Source organism: Fukomys damarensis, unplaced genomic scaffold, assembly GCF_012274545.1.
Source record: "Fukomys damarensis isolate Sample0158 unplaced genomic scaffold, DMR_v1.0_HiC HiC_scaffold_2, whole genome shotgun sequence".
Classification (NCBI taxonomy): domain Eukaryota; kingdom Metazoa; phylum Chordata; class Mammalia; order Rodentia; family Bathyergidae; genus Fukomys; species Fukomys damarensis.
Genome location: NW_022900914.1, coordinates 31,680,846 through 31,702,172, shown reverse-complemented (window position 1 = coordinate 31,702,172; position 21,327 = coordinate 31,680,846). Strand labels below are relative to the sequence as shown.

Below are 21,327 nucleotides of genomic sequence, written 5' to 3'. Positions count from 1 at the left end.
TATATTATTGATGAGGCCTTTCTGATGACTCATTTGAGTATATGTTGCTGTAAAAAACTTGGGTCCTAAACAGTATCTAAGTTAATTCTAATTTGCTGGATATTTCTGTATGTAGCCTTTGTATTCTTGTTTGTCTAATTAATGTTTATATACAGCTGGCAATCTATTTTAATAAAAAACCCAAAGTAAAAAATTTTGATGTTATTTCTAGATTTTTAAAAAACAACCCTATATTTGCAAAATGTTTACTGTTAGTTTTTAATTTAATTTGCTAAGATGGAGTCTTTAAGTAGATGTGTAAAGCTGTTAGCCAGTACAGTTCCTTCCCCAATTCTCCTTTCCTATATTTCAGTAAATTTAAGTATAAAAAGATAATGGCTTTTGCATTCCCTTGTCCTTTTAAAGACTCATGAATTGTATTAGTTAGACAACTTATCTGTCTGAAAGCATAAGTATCTCAATGTGCTATGTAGCAAACATGCATTTTGGTTAAGCCTAGAATAGTAAAATAAGCTATTATAACCATATACATATTTAATATGAATACTTGGTCATTAAAATGGGAGCTTGGGCTAAACTTTCTTTTCAGAATTGCACTTTTAAGTGTGCATTTCAAAACAACTTGTAAGCACTTTTATTTAGCTTAGTTCTGTAAAGTCTTGAATAATGTTTGTTCTTCGAGATAGTTTGGCTAATGCATCAGCGGTAAGGCACGTCTCCTTGTTCAAGTCATTCTGTCCTTTTCCATAGGCCAGTAGTCTTAACCTTACAGAGAACTTCTTAATTGACCAACTCTAGTTGAGGTAGAATCTTTTTATGATTTCAAATCCTATATCTTTGAGTAGGTGCAAACTATTTTAGAACCTTAATCTCTTTCCCTTTCCATGACTGCAGGTATTTCTCTGGAATTAACCATAGACTTTGCCTGCATCTGATTCCAGTATTTTAGACATTATGTTTTGGGGCTAATATTAATTTCTATTTTAAAAACAATAATCAAGCTCACAGTTTCTTTAGAGAACACATAAGCAAGACAGAAGTGCTTCTCGGGCTGGGGATTTAGCTCAGTGGTTCGCCTGCCAGCCTTGCAAGCAAGCACAAGGACCCTAGTAGAGTTCGATCCCCGGACTCCCCCACACCAAAGTGCTTCTCTGAAAGATTAGCCCTGCCAAGTGCGGTGATTCCCAGTACTTGGAGGGCAAGGCAGGCGGATCACTTCAAGTTCGAGGCCAGCCTGGGCTACAAAGCCAAACCTTGTCTCAAATAAACAAACAGAAACAATAGCTAGCTAGCTACAAAGACCCTGTCTCCAAGAAAGAAAGAAAGGAAATAAATAAACAAAGATAGATTAGCTATAACAAGTATTCCAGGATATCCAAGTTACTAATTACCCCAAACTCTTTCGTGGTACTGGGGATAATACCCAGGGCCTGTCTTGCTAGCCACTCAGTTCCATGATTAGTAGTATAGCAGCCAATAGAAGACTGATTAGCATAAACAATGAGCTGCTGTTAAATCTCTGAACCCATATATCGAGACGAATGTCTTTGTATGACTGAAAAATAGATAAAAACATATTTAACATAATTTAGGAGAACTATTTAAAAAGAAGCAAGAAGCCTTAAATAATGCTAGTTTGGCACTGTTACTCATAACAAACTGAGAATTTAACTTTTTTAGTACCTGATCAAAATTATCAACGTCATCTTAATGAACCGGAGATAAATGTGGAAAATAGTTCTTCGTGCTCTTAGGTGTCATAAATAAAATCGTATTTAAACTCAAACCACTTTAGCATAATGAACACTTCCTGGGACTCTAAATTTTCAGGTTAATTTTAATATTTCACCCATGATGACATGCAAATTAATTTTCCCATCACAGTTGTTTCTGGCTGAGGTTGCTCCCTCCGGTTCATCAGACTTGTGCCACGCTTTTCGCCACCCCTAGAAAACTAATCACCGTCATCTGAAGCGGCTTCAGGAGTGCGCTGGTGTGGGAGAGGTGTGGGTCAGGGACTGTGGCCGATGCACGGATATTCCCGCGTTACCCGGACCGTGGGGGTCCCAGCGCGCGGGGTGCTTACCTTGCCCGGGACCCCTCGGTGGTCGGTGCTACCCTGCCAGAAGCGCCGGCTGTAGTTCGTGATGTATCCGACCTGCCTGTCCTGGTAGGGGAAATCCACCTTCCAGATCAGGGACCCGTAACCAAACACCCACATTTTTCCGGCTCGTGGGTGCGTCCCTGCGAGGCTCTGCGCCCTGGGGGCGTCCGCCTCCCAGGCAGGCAGACTACCGAAGTAGTGGATTCGGGCACCCCCGCTTCCGGACCGAGGGACAAGAACAGAGCGGCTGCTGTGCGCAGGCGCCGCGCAAGGCACGCCGGGCGTGCCTGGGGCTCTCGCTGAGTGCGCTAGTCCTTCAGCTGCCAGGCTTAGTTACGGACCAGATAGGGATCTGTGGGCAGCTCTGCAGCCTTGGGAACCCTAGGCCATCCGGTGTGTCCCGGGCCTTACAGGGTCAGGCGGCTTTGGATCTGACGTTTGCCTGTATGACTGTGGTCAGAGTGCGATCCCCTCTGGCTTTTGGACTGTTAAGTCACTAGAAACTGTTGGCATATTTGAATTTAACACGCAACAGCTTATGCATTTTTAGTTTTCTCTGCAGCCCCTTCAGAAAAGAGGATGCAAGATTCTTAACTTGAGGCTCATGAGAGCTTTGGAAACAAATTGGGGAGCCTAGAATTTCTTCGGGGTCCGCCTGGCAGGTTGGCAATCTTTTTACCGAGCTACACCCCAATTCCCTGTGTCACATTTGTTTGACTCACTGTTCCTGTTTAGACTTTTTATAAAAGGGGATATTGTATCATAAACAGTTTATGTTTACTAGTTGTTATTACGAGTTGAAAGGGATGTTCTTGCTGTCACAGCACATTTCTTGTGGCCTCCTCTTCCCTTAAGCTCAAAGATGTTACCAGTTCCAGTATTTTCCCCAGGTTAGTATCTGTTATCCTGCGTTCAGCAATATTATTTTTACAGAAATGGTGTTTTTAAAGTGATTTTCTTTGTTTGCTTCCAGTATGGGAAAAAGTTTTTTATTTATTGTTTATTGGTACATTTTAGGTGTACAATATGATGACGTTAATCATTGGGAATTTGTACCTGTACATGATACATTTTAGTTCTTATTTTTCCCCTTTCCCTGGCCCTTCCTTCAACCTCTCCAGCCCTCCCTCCCCTTTGTTTCCATTTTTTCCTTTAGGAAAAAGTTTTCTTGTATTAAGTGAATATATTTATTAATTGCCATAAAGTGTGTAATTTGTTGTTTTGTAAAACTTACATGTAATTATCTTGGCTACGGGTTAGCATGGCTCAAAAAATTATAGCTGGACATTCAAGATCCTCTGAAATTTGGCTTTTGAGAGATTTCTATAACGTAATTTTCTGCTGTTCCTTGTTTACCCAGTCCTTTTGCTAGATGGACTGTTTTGTATTCACTGTCCCTTACTCTTACATATTATGCATCTCCAGCTTTTTGGTTATGGCTTTCTTTCTGCCTAGAAATGCTCTTCTGCCCGTTGTGCCATTTTCGAATCCATTTTCTACCTTGAATTACATATATTTTATATATACATATTTATTTCTATGAGAGTGTAAAAAACGAGTTAGAATCTGTATTTGTGTCATCTTTTTTCCCCATTACTGATCATCTAGTTGGCGCTTAATAAATAACTGCTAACTGAATAAAGGTTTAGTAAGTAAATGTTTTGACTTACTCTAGTAATGAACTAGTTGATCATTCATATCCGGAGCTACCATCAGCTGTTTGGCCTCCTGTAGAACCAACTTTTGTATTTCTGGCTTTTCATTTAAAGGAGACATGGATAAGTTTGAATTTACTATGGGGACAATGTTACACGCTTTGTTTTAACCTCTTTCCTCAAACCTTCCTTTTTCAGATAAATTAGTTAAAATGTGTTTCTGGGATGTTTTTCACCTATATTGGGCTATCCATGTTGGCAAACCACCTCCTAAGGTCATTAGAAAAATTCAAAACTGGGATTGGCGTATTATTGAGAAGGATCTCTTTTAGTAGATAAATATTTTCCCGAGAATCCAAAATCTCAGCCCAACCTGCTTCATAGTGTCACTAACAAATTATCTTTGTGAAAGTTATATACTGAAGCTGTTCTGGACTCTGACTTCAGGGAAACTTGAAGTGAACATTTCGGGGAGGGTGATGATGATGATGAGGGCAGAAATGCTGTAAAGAACTTTGTCGGCTGGTGTGGAAAAGCTGGGCTCATCATTTTGTGGTTGCTCTTTGTTGGTTTCAGTATAGTATTTAGTCAGCTGGACTAGTTCATTAAGGATGGAGTATCTGAGTGTTTAGTCCTTCTGGAAAGGACCAACTGGGGTGGGAAAACTAGAATGACTACATTGTTGTCAATAAACATCCTTTACTCCTCTTTTTTAGCTTTTGGGTTTAACATGGAGGCCTCTGCATAGAAATGGGGCAGTTTTGGTCATTATGTCACCTCTCTGCTGAAGAGAGCATACACCTGAGATTAACTAGAAGTGTTTTGCACTCTTATTGACAGAGCTCCAAAGAGTATATTTTGGTGGGGAAGAAACCCAAGCAAAAGCCTGCTGGAAAGAGCTTCTCAGATATTTCCAGAGCAGCAAAGAACACTTTAAAAAATTCCCTTTTTAAAAGTAAGAACATTCCAAGAAATACTGATTTGAGAGACTTCCTGGTTTAGGCTATAGCAGAATCTATGCAAGGATAACCATGTCTCTGCAATCATGGGGGAGATACTGGACAGGCCACTGTGATCTGCTAATTTCTAGGAGCGTGCAGTGTTGTTTTATTGACTATTGCATTATGTTTCTACTTTGTTTTGTAGATTGGTCAAAAAAAATAATGGATTTTACAGAGGCTTACTCAGATACATGCTCTGCGGTTGGACTTGCTGCCAGGGAAGGCAATGTTAAACTCTTAAGGAAATTGCTCAAAAAGGGCCGAAGCATTGATGTTGCTGATAACAGGGGATGGATGCCAATTCATGAAGCAGCTTATCACAACTCAGTAGAATGTTTGCAGATATTAATTCATGCAGGTAAAGTAAATTTGAGGTATGGATGGTGTGCCTACAGGCTGGGTTAACAAAACAGATGGTAATATGTGGTAATATTTTTGTCATTGTTTTTTTGTTTTTTGATCCTGGGAATTGAACTCTGGACCTTGCACTTGCGAGGCAGGTGGTGGCACCATTGAGCTAAATCCCCTTCCTTGTTTGTTTTTTGAGACAGGATTTGCCTCCGTAGTTCACACGGTCTTGATCTCACTGTATAGCCGAGGGTCAGCTCAAACTTGCAGCTATTCTGCGTCAGCCTCCGGAGTGCTGGCATTACAGGTGTGCATTATCATACCTGGCTATAAGGGAGTATTTGTTTCTCTTCCTGTAATGCTGAAATAACTGTCTTAACCTTTAGAGATGGCAAGATTGCTGGCCTTAGGTTATATCATCAGTGTGGTGTTCCATCTGGTCATCTATAAATACTGTTGTTTATGTTGGAAGTTCTTGTGTCTGGCTTATTTTGACTAACTGCTCTAGGTGATATGGACAAAGTAGCCTGCTATTTTAATTGAATTATTTACTGATTATATTTGTTCTTCCTTTTCCAAACAGTAGGATACATGCTACTGAAATTGAGATTGAATGTTTTATATGAATTAGTCTTTTTAAACCAGGTATGGTAGTGTACACCTGTAATTCCAGCACTTGGGAGGCTGAGGCAGGATGATTGCTATAAGTTTAAGGCCAGCCTTAACTACACAGCAAGACCCTGTCTCAAAAAACCAAAACCAAAACCAACCCTCCAAAACACCCCAAAAACGTACTTTTGAGTTTCCTTGATTTTTGGGAAACTTTCCAGTCACTTAGCCTTTGTATTTGCAGAGGACTGAGCATGGGCCAAAGTACCTGCTTTTGTAGTGCTTGCTTTCCTGTCAGGAGAGACCAACAACCAAGGTCTAAATAGTATAGCAAGGTTAATTCAAAAGGTAGAAATATGTGGAAAGAGTGAGACTGTGCTGTGCTGTTGTATTCATTTACAGCCTTGCACTTGGAAACCATCCATAGTGGGTATGTTGTTGGTATTAGACGTCAGCCAGCACTAAAGACCAGGTTTTTCCCTTGGCAGAGCAAGTGACATGTTGACCAACATACCCCTGAGTGTTGGGCGTGGTCTGGAGGAGAGATTCTGACACTTGGGAGAAAGGGGTGGAGAGACAGTGAAGGTGATGGAGCACTGCTCTGTGACAGTGCACGAGCCAGATGATTGATGCACATTTTTTGTCTCACGTGTACAGAACTATTAGAGACTATGGGATACTTATCCTCACTTTATTGATGAAAAGTCAAAGCCTCAGAGAAGTTGACCTGTCCAAAGTTAAGTAATGACCTAGACTAGCGAACCTTTGAGAGCTTTCAGTGATAGACAGTCTACTGCAGCATGCATGCTATAGGTTCACCAGCACTGATCGGATATTTGATTTGAACCCTTGTCTCTCTGACTCTAAAGCTTTTGTTTCTTTTCTATCACACCATATTTCTACCATTTAATTGAAGTAAACATTTATAGCATTTGGTTAATTTAAACTGAAGTTGAACATAACATTTCACGTTGCAACACTCATTGAAAATTTATATTTCACTGATTGTAGAGATGCAGATTCTCTTCTGTGTATTTATCACCAATTACATAAGCTACTTAATGTTTAGACTTCTGGGTGCATAGCTCATCAGAACTACTAACTCACTGCCTATGGGTAGGAAAGGAAATAACCCTTAAATTGTTTTTGATAATTTCTCCCCCCAACCCTAGAAATAGTATGCAACTTTCAAAAATTACCATTCCTTTGCAGTGCTAGGGATTGAATCCAAGGCCTTGCACATGGTAGGCAAGTGCTGTACCACAACTACACCACCAACTTCTCTCCCTGCTTCCTGTGTTAGATGAGGAATGGCAAGGTTAAATTCTCCAAAATACAATACTGGAAGTTTGTTATGACTACTTTAAAGTAAGATATTAGAAGAAGAGTCTTTTTGCTTCAAATTTTCAAAAACTTAAGATATGTTTGTAGATTTTGAGGTTAATTATAAAGCTTGAGTTCTCAAACTACCTCTAGTGACAAAGGCATGAGTTTGCATGCTCTTTTCTAGTCAAAAACTCATTCTCAATATACTGTTACGTCTCCTGCCCACATCAGAATAGTGTATTTTGTATGTTATAGTTTTTTTTCCCTGCACATGCTGAATGATCATGGGGGTGCTTTTAAATGAAGGTGTTTGAACTGGTGGTTCAAATTCATCTATTTCCTTTCGACATTTTAAATGTGAACTTCATATGTATGGCTATCCTTGTCTTGAGCTTGATGTTTTTGGAGGATAAAATGTAGCCACACATAACTAGCTACCTGAATAGTTGTTAATGGTGAAATACAGTTTTCTCACTCTTATTTGGATTTCACCATTATGAATTAACTTTGGATAAATTTCTATATAATTGATAGAGAAAACTTCTGTAAATAGCAAAACCTACAAATGTCACAATGTAGAATGGCTTCTACTGTCTCTTACAGCAGTCTGCTTTGTTGAGCTCAGAATTAACAGACACCAGAGACATTAACCACTGAATGAGGCATTTGGCTTTATCCTGAGATAATGGCCATACCCTGAGCTCTGAAGTTCTGTAAACCACATGATTGTAAAAGTGTCAGGATGAAAAGAGCCATTGTTAGCATTTGCTTTCCTGACCCTGAGCACCGCTCTTCCTATGGGGTAGGATAGAGAGCTAGGTGAATCTTCTTGCAAAGAATTGCTACATCTGGGTTGAAAGTTAACTGTCTTGTCACCATGATTTGTATATTGTAATGTGAACTGAGAGAATGAAATGTAACCATCTGAATGAGATCAAGGCTGTAAAACCCTATAAAAGGAGTTTTAACCCAATGTGTGGTTGATCCTGGGCACTGCTTTTAGGTGTGATCAACCTTTGTCGAGAAAACAAACTTTTTTCTTATTTTACTTCCATTCTGCGCCTTTCTGTGTGTCACTTACCAATTCCTTCTATAACATAATTTGTATACAAGTATTAGAATAGGACCAGAAAGATAGGAAATAGGGTTTGCAGAGGGTATGGAGCAAGTATATCCACTATTTTAGGAGATAGTGGCGATTTTGGGCTCAGTCCTCAGTGCATCTGGTTGTTTTTTGTGATTTTTTGAGACATGAAACTAATGTTCAACAATGTCAGATTTAATTTTCTAATTCACTAACTAAAAATCAGATTATAATGAAGTGGAAGGGCTATATAGCCTATCAGTTGCTTAAAAAAATGTTTTATATGTTTCCTGGCCCATATCCGCTTTGTAAATTAGCTCAAGTTCATATGTTAATAAGATATAATTTAAATTTTTCTGCATAACTTAAATTCTAGAACATTGATAAATGATAACTTTTTAAAAAAAGGTGTAGGTAGCATAAAACTGTATGTAAGAAAGTATATTTTTAAAGATTTTTTTATTACTTTTTAAACGTTTAAAATTTATTATTATTATTGTTCTTTTTTGTGGTGCTGAGGTTCCAACCTAGGGTGTTGCATATGGTAGGCATTCACTGTTCACTGAGCTACACCCCCAGTCCTCTTTTTTTTTAAGTGATATAAAAATTATACCTTTTTTGTTATTTTAAAAAATGTAATTACTAGGGCTAGGGATTTAGCTCAGTGGTGCTGCCTCCTGCCTTGCAATCACAAGGTCCTGGGTTCCATCCCTGGTACCACCCTCAAAATTATAATTATTAGCACATACTAATTGAACAATATAATGTTCCTTTGTGGTATCTGCATATGTGTAAATAATATACTTCCATTGCATCCACTTTCCCTATTACTTTCTTTACTCTCAGATCCCTGGTCTCTTTCTCTTCCCTAGTTGACTTCCTTCTTTCTTGTTATCTTTTTTGTCTTTTTAGAATCCACATGAGGAAAAATTTAGTACTTATCTTCTGAATCAGGTTTATTTTCCTTAACACCATAATTTTTAGGTTCATTAATTTTCCTGCAAATCACGTGATTTTATTCTTCTTTATGGCTGAATAGTACTTCTTTGTATACATACAAATTTTCTTTATCCTTGTCTTTATCAGTTGATGTGCATCTAGGCTGATTCCATAACTTGGCTGCTGTGAAAAGTGCCATGATAAACATGGGTATGCAGGTATCTCTTTTGTATGCTGACTTTGAATTCTTTGGGTAAAAACCCAGGAGAGGGTATAGCTGAATCATATGGTAATTTTATTTTTTGTTTCATTGATGAATCTCCATACTGTTTCCATAATGGCTGTACTAATTAACATTCTTATCCAGTGTGTAAGTGTTCTTTTCCCTCTTCATATTTGCCTGCATTTATTATTTTTGGTTTTGTTGATAATAACCATTGTATCTAGGGGGAGACAGAATCTCAGTATAATTTTGTTTTGCATTTCTCTGGTGCATAAAGAATTGTACATTTTTTTCATATAATTATTGACCATTTGTACTTTTTTGGAGAAATATCTATTCTGCTCATGTGCCCATTTATCAATTGGATTACCTGTTCTTTTGGTGTTGAATTTTTTTAGTTCTTTATATATTCTGAACATTAACTCTGTCAGATGAATAGCTGGCAAAAACTTTCTTCTATTCTGTAGGCTATCTTTTCATCCTGGTGTTTCCTTTGTTGTGCAGAAGATTTTTTTTTAAGTCTGATATAATTCCACTTGTTAATTCTTGCTATTATTTCCTGAGCTGTTGGAGTCCTGTTCAGGAAGCCATTGTTTATACTAATACCTTTTATTACTGCTTCAAGCTTGTTATGGTTTGTATTTAGATATTCCCCCGAAGCTTCATGTGGTCATAGGCTATTTTGGAGGTGGCTGAATCTAGAGTTCATGATTGATTCATGGTGGGGCTAGACCCAAGGGCACTAGGAGTAAGGGTGTGAGTGCTACCTGCTCTGAGTAGTCTGAATAAAATAAAAGGGACAGAAAGAGTGTTAAGGCCTCTTGTTGCTTTTGTAGTCTTCCGCTGCCATGAACTGTTACCCTTCTGCCATCCTGCCTGGGAGCCAACTAATTATGGACTGACAACTCTACAAACTATAAGCCAAATAAACCTTTTCTCCTTTAACTTCGGGTGTCAGGTATTTTTGTCTCAGCAATGAGAGAAAAGTAACTAACAAAGTAACACATTGGTTGTTGTTGATGTTAGGGGTTTTTAAATACCCTTTTGGTTCAATTTTAATTGGCCATATGTATCTAGAAATTTGTTCATGTCTAGATTTTCCAATGTATTGGCATGTAATTTTTCAATAGCTGGATCTTGTTTTTAAATCAGCTCGTCTGTATCTTTTAGAGAATTTGGATCATTTACATTCAAGTTTCTTATAGAAAAGTATCTGGTAGTTCTGTCATTTTGTTGTTTTTCTTCTAGTTGTTTTGAATAATCAGTGTTCATTTCTTTATTTTAGAGGTTTGATGGTTTGCTGAATTAGTTATCTTAGACTCTTTCCTATTTCTCATTTGCTTTCCATTCTTCTAATAAGATTTATTCTTTCCCATGCTCTCATGTTTGTATTTTTCTTGCTTCATCTTCTGTATGTACATTCCTTTCGAGTATCTGATGCTGGTTTAGTGGTCATGAGTTCCTCTTGTTTATACTGTAATAAGAGGTACAGTAACATGTCGAAGCTCTTTAGGTAAATAACTTAACATAGTGGTTAAGAGTTAATGGTCCACAGAGACCTAGGGTGTAGGTATTCTGATACTGTTTTTTTGGTACTGGGGATTGAATTCGGGTCCTTGCGCTTGCAAAGCAGGCAGTGGAACCACTGAGCTAAATCCCCGGCCCCCTTTTGCCACTTTTTTGGTGTGACTTTGAACAGGTCTTTTAACTCTTCAGTGGTTCACTTTCTTCATTAATAAAATAGAAATAGTGCATTGTTCCAGTTTAGGTCAGAAACTGCGCTATTCTTAATTCCCTTTTTCTCACATCCTTTATCCAACAGATGAGTAAATTCTTGTATAATAATATCTATGAATATGTATAAATACAGGCACAGAAAATATCAGACATTTGTTACTGTTATTAATACCGTGGTCTGAGCCATGTCATCTCTTGCCTCGGTTGGTTCAATAGCATTATAACAGATCTGTTTCAGCCTTGCTCCCTCCCCTTCCCATTTCAGGTGATTCAGAATATTTGAGCCATTGTTTTTAACTGTGTCAGACCATGTCTCTGCTCAGAACTCCACAAGAGTTCTTCATTTCATTCTGAGTGAAAGCACTATGGCCATGGTATTTTATAGTCTACACTCATAGTGTTATTTATTTAACTGTTGTCCTTTGATATTTTATTTCTTAATCTGTTGCTATTATAAATAGTGCTTTAATGAACATCTTTATACATGTGTCTTTGTGTATGTGGGTAAGCATTTCTGTAGGATGAAGTTTTAGAAATGAAATTGCTGACTCAAGAAGAGTAAGAGAGAGAGAGAGAGAGAGAGAGAGAGAGAGAGAGAGAGAGAGGGAGGGAAGGAGGGAAGGAGGGAGGAAAGAAGCGAGGGAGATGCCCCATGATATACTATGGTGCAAGATGGAGAACCGGGGAAGCTGGTGTGTAATTTAGTTGAGTTGCAAGGCCTGAGAACTGTGGAAACCATGGGGAAATTCTTAGTCTGAGGCTAAAGACCTGAGACCTTGGGGATGAGAGGAAGGACAGGAGGGGGGCACTGGTATAAATCCAGAAATGGAGTGCTCAAGAACCAGGAGCTCTGAAATCCAGGGCAGAAGGTGGATGTTCTAGCTGAAATCCCAGAGAGCTGGGGATTTTTGTCCTGTTGGATCCTCAGTAGAGAGTGCATGTTTAGCTACTTGTTTATTCCAGTCTACTGATTTAAATGCTAATCTCTTCCTGAAACAGCTTCATAGATACATCCAGAAATAATGTCTTAGCAGCTATCTTGGCATGCCTTAACCCAGTCAGGTTGCTGTATAAAATTAAGCATTACACATGTGCCAGTTTGAAATATTGATAAATGCTACTAAATTTGTATGGTATCTCAATCAGGACTATTCATTAGTGAGTGAAAGAAGCCTCGTGTGAACTAGCTGAAGCGAAAGGGAATATGGCAGCTTACATAGATGCTAAGTCTGAGTGGCAGGTCTGTGCAGGCACTGCTAGATTGTAGTAGTCACAGTGATGTCAGGAGGATCCTTGAGTCTCTTGCAGCTCAGCTTTTCTCTGTGTTGATTTTATTGTCAGGCAGGATTTCTTGTTGGAAACTCCAAACTTAAATTGGTTTAAAGAATTCTGTATGTGTTTTGGGTATTGATCCTTTGCTGTTAAGGTACTGGGGATTGAACTCAGGACCTTGTGCTTGCAAGGCAGGCGGTGTAACCACTGAGCTAAATCCCCAGCCCATGTTAAGTGTATTTCAGACATTGTATATATTTTAGCTTAGTCTAATTTTTAAATTTTGTATAATTTCTTTGTAATGCCTCCAACCCCCTCTTCTCCATTGACTTTTTCCCCTTCATCTTGTACACATGACAATTTTGTGCATAGTAAAATGCCCAGTTTTGTGAAAATTATTTTATTTTATTTTTTGGTACCGGGGATTGAATTTGGGTCCCTGCGCTTGCAAGGCAGACGGCCGAACCACTGAGCTAAATCTCCGGCCCATGAAAATTATTTTATATATAAATTGTGTAGAGGCTTGGCTATATAATCTACCTGACATGGGCACGTTTCATTTGTGTGATCAGTCTTGATTGCTTTTTTTTGGCAGTCAAGAGATTTGAATCCAGGGCCTTTGACCCGGGCTTTATCCCTAAACCTTTTTATTTTTTGAGAGTGAGTCTCACTAAGTTGCCCAGGCTGGGCTCAAACTTGCTATCCCCTTCCCTCAGCCTCTCAGAGCACTGGAATTACCTGTGTGTGTCACTGCCTGGCTGATCTTAAATTTTAACCTGTCTCCTCTACAGAAAACTATATGGTTCTGCTTTCCCTCATATAACTTAGCAAAAAACAAAAGTAAAAATTTACTACATATCACTGCCACTATTACAAAGAATAAGGAAGTTATTTCCAAGTAGAAAGATTCCTTATGTCAGCTAACATAGGTGTGGTGTGTTATAAGTATTCAGGCCTACTCTTATCACTCATGCACAGATGGTTGGCATTGTTCCAGCAGAGATGGCCCCAAACCCTTAAAGTGTAAACAAGAAAAAATTTGCAAGTTCTTATGAAAAATTCAAAGTGCTTGTTGTGCTTCTCCATTAAGAAATTGTTAATGCCTTTACTACTTAAAGTTTCTATATAAGTAGATGAAAAGCAGAAACCACTTTTCTTTGAGAATAGAGTTTAAGAAATTGAAAACAGTGCAATGAGTCATTTTCTTCAAATAGCACTTTTTTCAGAAGAAGAAGAAAGGAGAGTGGTAGTTGATGGTCCAGTATGAATTGGATAAGGTCTCTGCTTTAGTAAAACTTACTCATCAAATTAAGGCAGGCATTTATTGTTGGAGCTTCCAAAACCAATTTACAGTGAATGCTGAAAATCTTAAAATGATATTTTGAAGACTTTATCAAATTCATAACAACTATTATTATGGTACATAAAATTGTAATGATTACATTATCTATCTACATTTACTAGTATTTTACAAAAATTAAAACTTATATACATAATTGTGTTGAGGTTTGGGCCAGCTATTTTATGCTAGTTTTGCATTACAAACTTGAACCTTAGAGAGTTAAAGTAAATGGTCAGAAGCGTAGCCCAAATTGTAATTGGCAGAGCTAGGAGTGCAGCCTAAGTCTTGTAACATTGTTAACTTTTTGGTCCAGTGGTTTTACACTTAGTTAAATGTATCTTTTATTCCATAGGCAAAAGTCTTTCACGATTTCAAGTTAGTAGTAAATGGATTTCAGTATTTCTTATCCTGAGTAAGAAATGACTTTTGTTTTCTTTGATTCATAGGTAATTATGGAAATTTAGTTTCCTTTTCCAAGGAAGGTGTGTAGGAAAGTAGCTAAGGGAGTACTTTGGGAGTCTCTCCATAAATTAGTTGGAATTTTTCAGTTTGAGGAATTTAACTCTTCCATTTATTCAGTCATTTGTATCTACATGAACTCATGGATGTTTATTTTATATTTATATTTTGTATTATAACCCATTTACAGTGTTATTTACGATGTTTCTCCAGTTGTTTTAGATGCCTTTTCAGACTGAGTTCTGTGTCCTTTTCATTCTTTTCAGGGGTGGGGGGGACGGCAGTTTTAAACTTTCTGAACCTACAGTATACTCAGGTTCATTTTGTATATTTCCTCTTCCAAACCTAGAATCAACCATTCTTATAAGAGACCTAGTTTCTTTTGTTGGAAATTGATATTCAAAACCAAGATGTAGGAACTGGGTGTGCCCATTGCTACTGGAATTTCCTTGTTTTTAAGCTTTTTCAGCAGATGGAGCTAGAAAAAGTATTAATGGTTCATAATTTATATATGTGTGTATGTATATGAAATTATTATTTCTGTATGTGTATCTATATGAAGTTAATACTGTTAAGTTATACAGGTTTATGCTGATGGCTGGACTCTAGTACCACATTCTAGATTCATTTTAGCCTTCTTCTTTGCTTATATGTATTGTAGTCAGCAGGACTGGGCAAGGGAATACATAATATACAGGACATATAACGTATAAGGTTATTTTATGATAATTAACTAAAGAGTCAAATGCAAAGGAGTGCAAGAGATCAATAGCACACTAGAAACACAAAACATTCAACTGAGGGCCTGGATCACAGACACCAGTTTCCCATGCAAGTCCAGCTAAAGGATTAGAGTCCAAGGCAATGTCCTCCTTGAGTCCAGCCAGTGGCCTAGTGCTCACTGCAGTGTCTCATGCTTGTCCGTATTGAGGATCTGCACCTGGAAGGCCCAAAGGCCAGAGGTGGTAGCCAGAAAACCTATGCTTGTGAGATGAAGGATCTGTGCCACCAAGCTGAGGGATCCACATTGAAGCCAGGAAGTGATACACACAGTAAAAGAGCTCCCCTGATGAAAGCAGCAGCCATTCCCAACAACAGTGAGCCCTGAGCTGCTCCTCTAATGAAAACAGCCTCGTTTGCATCAGGAAAACCGTCTGCAGCAATCTTCTCTTAGAAAATCAACAGGCCAAGATCTTCTCCTGGTGGCTATTAGTAGCAATCTTCAGATGGATCCTCCATGCCCAGACCATGCTGCTTTAGTTCAGCTGGGCGTTGTAAGTTGACTATTAGTCAGTACTGTATGTAACCTCTGTCTCTGATCTACAATCTGTGTTTTGTTCAGTTTTAGTATTGTTAATCTCTACTTCTATAAGAAACATCTTTACTAAAGTGTAGTTTTAGTGTGTAGCTCCTTTTATTTTTAGTTTTAGTTTGTAGCCATGACATTTTTAAAAATTATATAGGCCAACATTTTTTAATATCTCTCACCCTGCAGTGAAGGTGTGATATACATTTGTAATCTTTTATCAGCATCTACTTCTATCTTAGCGTCCCTCTTCTGCCTATTTCCTGGTTGGTTAAAAAATGCTACTAGTCACAGCAGTGCACACTGTGTTAATTTTAGTCACTCAGAAGGCTGAGGCAGGAGGATTGCAAGTTCAAGGCCAATTTGGATAATTCAGAGAGACCCCGTCTCAAAGAAAGATAAGGGCTGGGGATGTTTCTCAGTATTAGGTCACCCTTGGGTTTAATCCCTAACACTGGGTGGAGATGTGGGCGGTGGGTAGGGTGGGACTGCTACATTTAGTTTCACTGTTACAATGCATAGTATTTCAGTGTCCAAAATTAAACCTCATCTTTCTCTCCGCCTTTCCTTCCTTCTTTCCTTCCTCCGCTCTCTCCCTCCCAAAAGAGAGCTCCTTGGCTTTTTCTGGTCTAGCACTGGTCTAGGTCTCTCTAGCTATCCTCTCTCTTGGCCTCTTTCTTTTCTTGGCTTCTCCATTCCTAAATAGGCACCCTCCTCTCTGCATTTGTGCCAGTACCCCATTATGTTACCTTTTCCAGCTTAGGACGTGGTTTAATATGTAAATCTCCCCTCAGTGCTTATCTTGCATATTATTCTAAATGGTTTTAACAGTCCTACCCCACTTTCAGCAACTTGAGTCACTTCACCAAGTATAAAACCAACAAAAGCTCTACTGGATTATATTAAATTTATTATTTTGGGAAATGTCAGTATCTTTATAGAATTTACCATTTAGGAACTTTACCTGTGTCAGTTATCTGTATGTGTGTGTGTGTGTGTGTGTATGTGTGTGTGTGTGTGTGTGTGTGTATTCACATGTTTCTAGTTTTTCATGTAGTTTGTGTACACCAAACTACAAGATTAGTACATGAACTAGTAACTCATGTCTAACTCATGTAAATAAACTAGTTTGAATAAGGACCAATTTCTGGGTAGTATCTGAAGCACTGTTTCTGCCCTTAGTTGTGTGTTCTGTAAAATTTGAGGCTCTTTTCTTTGAAATACTTATAAGCTGCTTCTTAAATATTGTGTCCTGGTCTATCTGTTTCATCAGTGGGTTATAACTGTAAGAATCACTTAAAATAGAAGACTACTATATTTTAGTCAGAAGCATTATTTTCATTTCTGGTATTTCAAGAAGATATTTTTAGAAGGTTTTTTTTGCTTGTTTTGTTTATCACCACTCTTGAAATGCCTTTACCATTCACCTTAAAGTCCATCCTTCCATTATGAGCTTAGAATTTTATAGTTTTTTGGAAGCAGAGGTAAGAAAGTCAGTTCTCAGTATAATCTTTTGCTATGGTGTTTAAAGTTTTTTTACATAATTTGAATGTTACCAGAACCTTCAGTTTTTCATCACAAACACACTTCCAAGTTAACTCAAGTTTCTCGTAAGTTGTGTGTAACTGTTTGATTTCTTTGGAGTACATTTTCTTTTAGAAGTGCAGTCTTCATTTACTGTTGGATTATAGCTTTGCTTTAGAAAGGGAGGTTTTTTTGTTTGTTTGTTTGTTTTTGGTACCGGGGATCAAACTCGGGTCCTTGCGCTTGAGAGGCAGGCGCCGGAACCACTGAGCCAAATCCTGGCCCATAGAAAGGGAGTTTTAAAAACTACCTTTATGTTACTAGTTGGGTATAAAGAAGTAATGCTAGAGACAAGACTATTTCTCTCATGGATATTTACAAATAAATTTAGAAAACAATCAGGCTTATTAATATAGCAATAAATCTTGCTCAAGCAAATCTTTAGAGCTGTATCCTCCTCAGATCTTGCTGCTGTGGTACCTTTCAACTCCTCTCACTTCCCTTCCCCTCCCCATCAAAAATGAGGAGAAAATCAAAGTGAATGGGCAGAATTTGTGTGGTAAGAGTACTAAAAAGATGTTTATACTGGGATCCCTGTAGAACTTTTCATGATTTTGTAAAGAGTTTAAAAAACTATGAGACCTCTCTCTTTTATCAGTTACTTATATTTTAATATCTCATTAAATTCCTCCTGTAATCTTTGCTTTTCAAGCCAAAGAAGCAGAAGTGATAATTTTCTGGTTGATAGGTTTTTATTCTCCCACAGATTCATCTGAAAACTACGTTAAGACAAAGACTTTTGAAGGCTTCTGTGCGTTACATTTTGCTGCAAGTCAAGGACATTGGAAGATTGCACAGATTCTTTTAGAAGCTGGAGCAGATCCTAATGCAACTACTTTAGAAGAAACCACACCATTGTTTTTAGGTGATGTATGCTAGTTGTAGTCCAAATGTAGTTATTTTGTTAGAGAAACTGTTACACTTATGGAATTTTTTTTTTTTTTTTTTTGCAAATATACCATTACTTCTGTGATTCTGAAACTGAAAAGGTATTTTTAAAGGTTTCCTTCTTGTTTTCTACCCTGGCATGGTAACATCTGGGGCTTAAATGTTTATTTAAAGTTGAAAATCTGTTCTGAGTTATATTCATCTTCCTTGTTAGCTTAAATTTGAAGACTGGATAGTTTTTAAATTGTAGCAGTATTTACAAGGTTACATGTGAATATTTTGTAACTGCTTTTTTATTTTCTTTTATTGAGTTTATTGGTACTTTTTAAGTATACAGTACAGTTACATTCATCAATGTGATCTTGTACCTTTACATGCCAGATCTTGGTTCTCATTTTTCCACATACCCCTGCTGTCCCTTCACCCTTGCTTTCTTTTCTTTTTTTTCTTTTTTCTGTTTTTTTCTTTTTGGTACTGGAGAATGAACTTGGGTCCTTGCCCTTGTGAGACAGGCGGTGGAACCACTGAGCTAAATTCCCGGCCCTACCCTTGTTTTCTTAATATTAAAAAATTATGAAGCTTTTATGGAAGAAATCAAGAGCTAATCCTTTAATCCCAGCTAATTTGTTGATGATATGGATCACTATTCATACTTTCTTAGTTATGAAGTTCTAATATTGTTTAAGGATGATGGCCAAATTTTAAGTGCCTACTTCTACTGTCTTTTTTTCTTTATTTTCTCATTCCTTCCCTTCGATTTTCCCATAAAATTCAGTAGAATATGAGAAATTAAGAGATTAAGCCATGTAGAATAGAATCTATATATCTAGACTACAGTTTTGGTTCTACCACATGTAAATCAAATGTTTACTTATTTACTTTATACTTCATTTTTTTTCACTTGTAAGAGTAATATCTTACTGAGTATTTCTAGGCTGAGAATAAAAGATGTTGGGGAAGAACTTTTTTGTGAACATAAATATGTTTATTTTAAAAATGTACGTTTGGCAAAATTCATTCTTTTTAGCCTGTGGCGTTTGGTGTACGCATAAGATTCTGTAATGACGGCAGTCAGGCTATGAACCTTCTCCTCACCCCCAAATTCCATTTTGCTGACTGTTGTTTTGTACAGTGGACCCTTGACTTATGAATGAATCAGTTCGTTATGGAGGGCTGGCTGTAACTCAGGCTGGTTGTAAATCAAGACTTTTTCTCATAAGAAATAATGGAAATACCCATAGTGTGTTCTGAGCCTCTCACAGCACCCCTTGACTAAATAATAATAAAATAATAAAAAAGGGCTGTATAATGTACAGAATTTACCAGAACCACCAATAGTTTTCCTAGTGTATTCACCAAAAAGTTATAAAATGAGCCTCGTTTCCCAGAAACAATAATTTTATACTGTGCTCACCATTCACGTTGACATCTGTGGCGTGCGGGAAGGGAGGATGGAGTGGAAGGCAGTTATTATTTGGGAAGAGAGTCTCCTTCCATAAGAACATTGGGAATCTGGCTCTCTGGTGTCCTTTCTCTCTTTGGGAGAGTCTGAAGCCCATAGGACCTGCTTCTGGCTCACTAGGTCTCAGCCTTTTCAGAACGAAAAACTGGTCGGGCTGGGGATTTAGCTCTGTGGTTCCGGTGCCTGCCTTGCAAGCCCAAGGACCCGAGTTTGATCCTGGTACCCTGCCCCCCCCAAAAAAAAACAAAACTAAAAACTGGTCTAAAGTTGTCTGTTTCTGTCTTTAACACTGTTCTGTAGTATGACGTGACATTATCATTAAGCAAGTAAACGCAAATATTGGCATATTCTCTGTCTGGGTGGGTCTTCTCTACAAATATTTATACCTCTGTCCATTTTTTCAGGATTTCCTTTACTTCATTAGAAGAACTTTGCTGCACTGTTTGTTGATATGCCCCCTCTTCTTATGGTACTGGGGATCAAACTCAGGACCTTGTGCTTATGAGGCAGGCGACATAACCACTGAGCTAAATCCCCAGCATCCCCGGCATCCCCCTTTTCTTAGAAAGCTGCCATTCTCTGTTGCTCAGCCAGATGTTGCTGCAGTTCCTCTGTAGACCATTCCTCTGAAGGTTCCTCCACCAGTTCCTCAACATCATGACTGCCTGCAGGCCTGTTTGCTATAGTGACATTGTCATCATCCACAGGGTCAGCTGAAGGCCCAGGCTCCTCTACATAGCCTTCAAAGTGTCTCCTATACACAAGCAGATCTCACTGTCCTTAAAGAGACATTGGCCCAGGATTTATCAGTTAACCTCACACAGGAAAGACAGGCTTTTGGGTTATAACTCAAGACTTTGGTCATAAGTTAAAATTTGTGTGTGAGATGGTCTTAACTCGAGAGTCCACTGTACTTTGTATTGAACCCAGGACCCCACCCATGTTAGACAAATGCTCTACCATTGAACTACATTCCCAGCCCATTTTAATTTTTTTTTTGTAATTTTATTGAGTTTATTGGTACATTTTAGGGATACAGTACAGTTACATTCATTGTTGGGATCATGCACCTCTACATGGCAAGTCTTGATTCTCATTTTTCCATTTTAATTTTTATTGTGAGACAGGGTCTCACTAAATTGCCCAGGCTGGCCTCAAACTTGTGATCCTTTTGCCTTAGCATCCATAGTAGCAGGGATTATAGGTGTGCATCTTAGTGCTTAGCTTGCTTTTTTCTTTTCTTTTTTTTTTTTTTAATTGAGTTTATTGGTACAATCTAGGTATACAATTGGGATTCTGTACCTTTACATAATAGGTCTTGATTCTCATTTTTTCCCCTTGTCCCTGCCCTCCCTTCACCTTCCCATCCCCTCCCCATTTACAAACCCTTTATTTCCATTTTTTCAGTTTCTCATATTTTTTCCTCTCCCTTATTACCTTTCCCCCACCCTTCCCACTTTGACTACACCATTAGCCCTTTACTTCCTATTTCACATTATTAATTATCTCATTAGGATCCTGTGTACTATTATAGTTTTCGCACCAAAGAAACTATTCGGTATTTCAGTAAAGAAATCTCTGTATGAACATTAACAATAGGGAACCCTAAAATAAAACTAAAAAGGAAAGTAAAAGAGAAAAGGCAGTGATGTAACATTAAAATAATCCTTAATTCTAGAGATGAAAATTTTCCCCAAACATATTAAAATTGCTTCTTGCTCTTATAGTCTTATCTTATTTTTTTTTCATTATTTAGAGAATACTTTATTAGTTTCTGTAATCAAACCCATGTAGATATGACCTTACATATTTAGTATGATGTGTTACCCCTGTACACATGGAAAAAAATAAAAATAAAAATAAATTAACATTTCTAGACCAATATGGCTGTCCATTTCTGTACAATGCCAACTCAACACAGTAAATTGGGATGACTTTTTCCAAAGTTGGCAGCACCGTTAAAGTTTCCCAAAATTCAATTTATATAT

General features: G+C 37.9%; 2 protein-coding genes across 9 annotated transcripts in view; one reads left to right on the top strand and one right to left on the bottom strand.

The window, feature by feature from the left end:
- Chac2 (ChaC glutathione specific gamma-glutamylcyclotransferase 2) overlaps positions 1–2,342 on the bottom strand; it is a 7,643-nt gene extending 5,301 nt beyond the window's left edge. For both annotated transcript variants that reach the window (XM_010615823.1, XM_033763998.1), the window contains exon 1: positions 2,087–2,342. In XM_010615823.1, the coding sequence (XP_010614125.1) occupies positions 2,087–2,221 (135 nt within the window). In that variant the 5' untranslated portion in view covers positions 2,222–2,342. The remainder of the gene's footprint in view (positions 1–2,086) is intronic.
- Positions 1–21,327, top strand: part of Asb3 (ankyrin repeat and SOCS box containing 3) — a 107,155-nt gene that overhangs the window by 17,561 nt on the left and 68,267 nt on the right. For 2 of the 7 annotated variants that reach the window (XM_010615827.2, XM_033763983.1), the window contains exons 2-3: positions 4,906–5,118; positions 17,696–17,854. In XM_010615827.2, the coding sequence (XP_010614129.1) occupies positions 4,923–5,118; positions 17,696–17,854 (355 nt within the window). In that variant the 5' untranslated portion in view covers positions 4,906–4,922. Of the gene's footprint in view, positions 1–2,421; positions 2,767–2,803; positions 2,995–4,905; positions 5,119–17,695; positions 17,855–21,327 lie in introns of those variants that run through there. The other 5 variants (XM_010615828.1, XM_010615829.3, XM_010615831.3 and 2 more) reach the window with 5 other exon arrangements.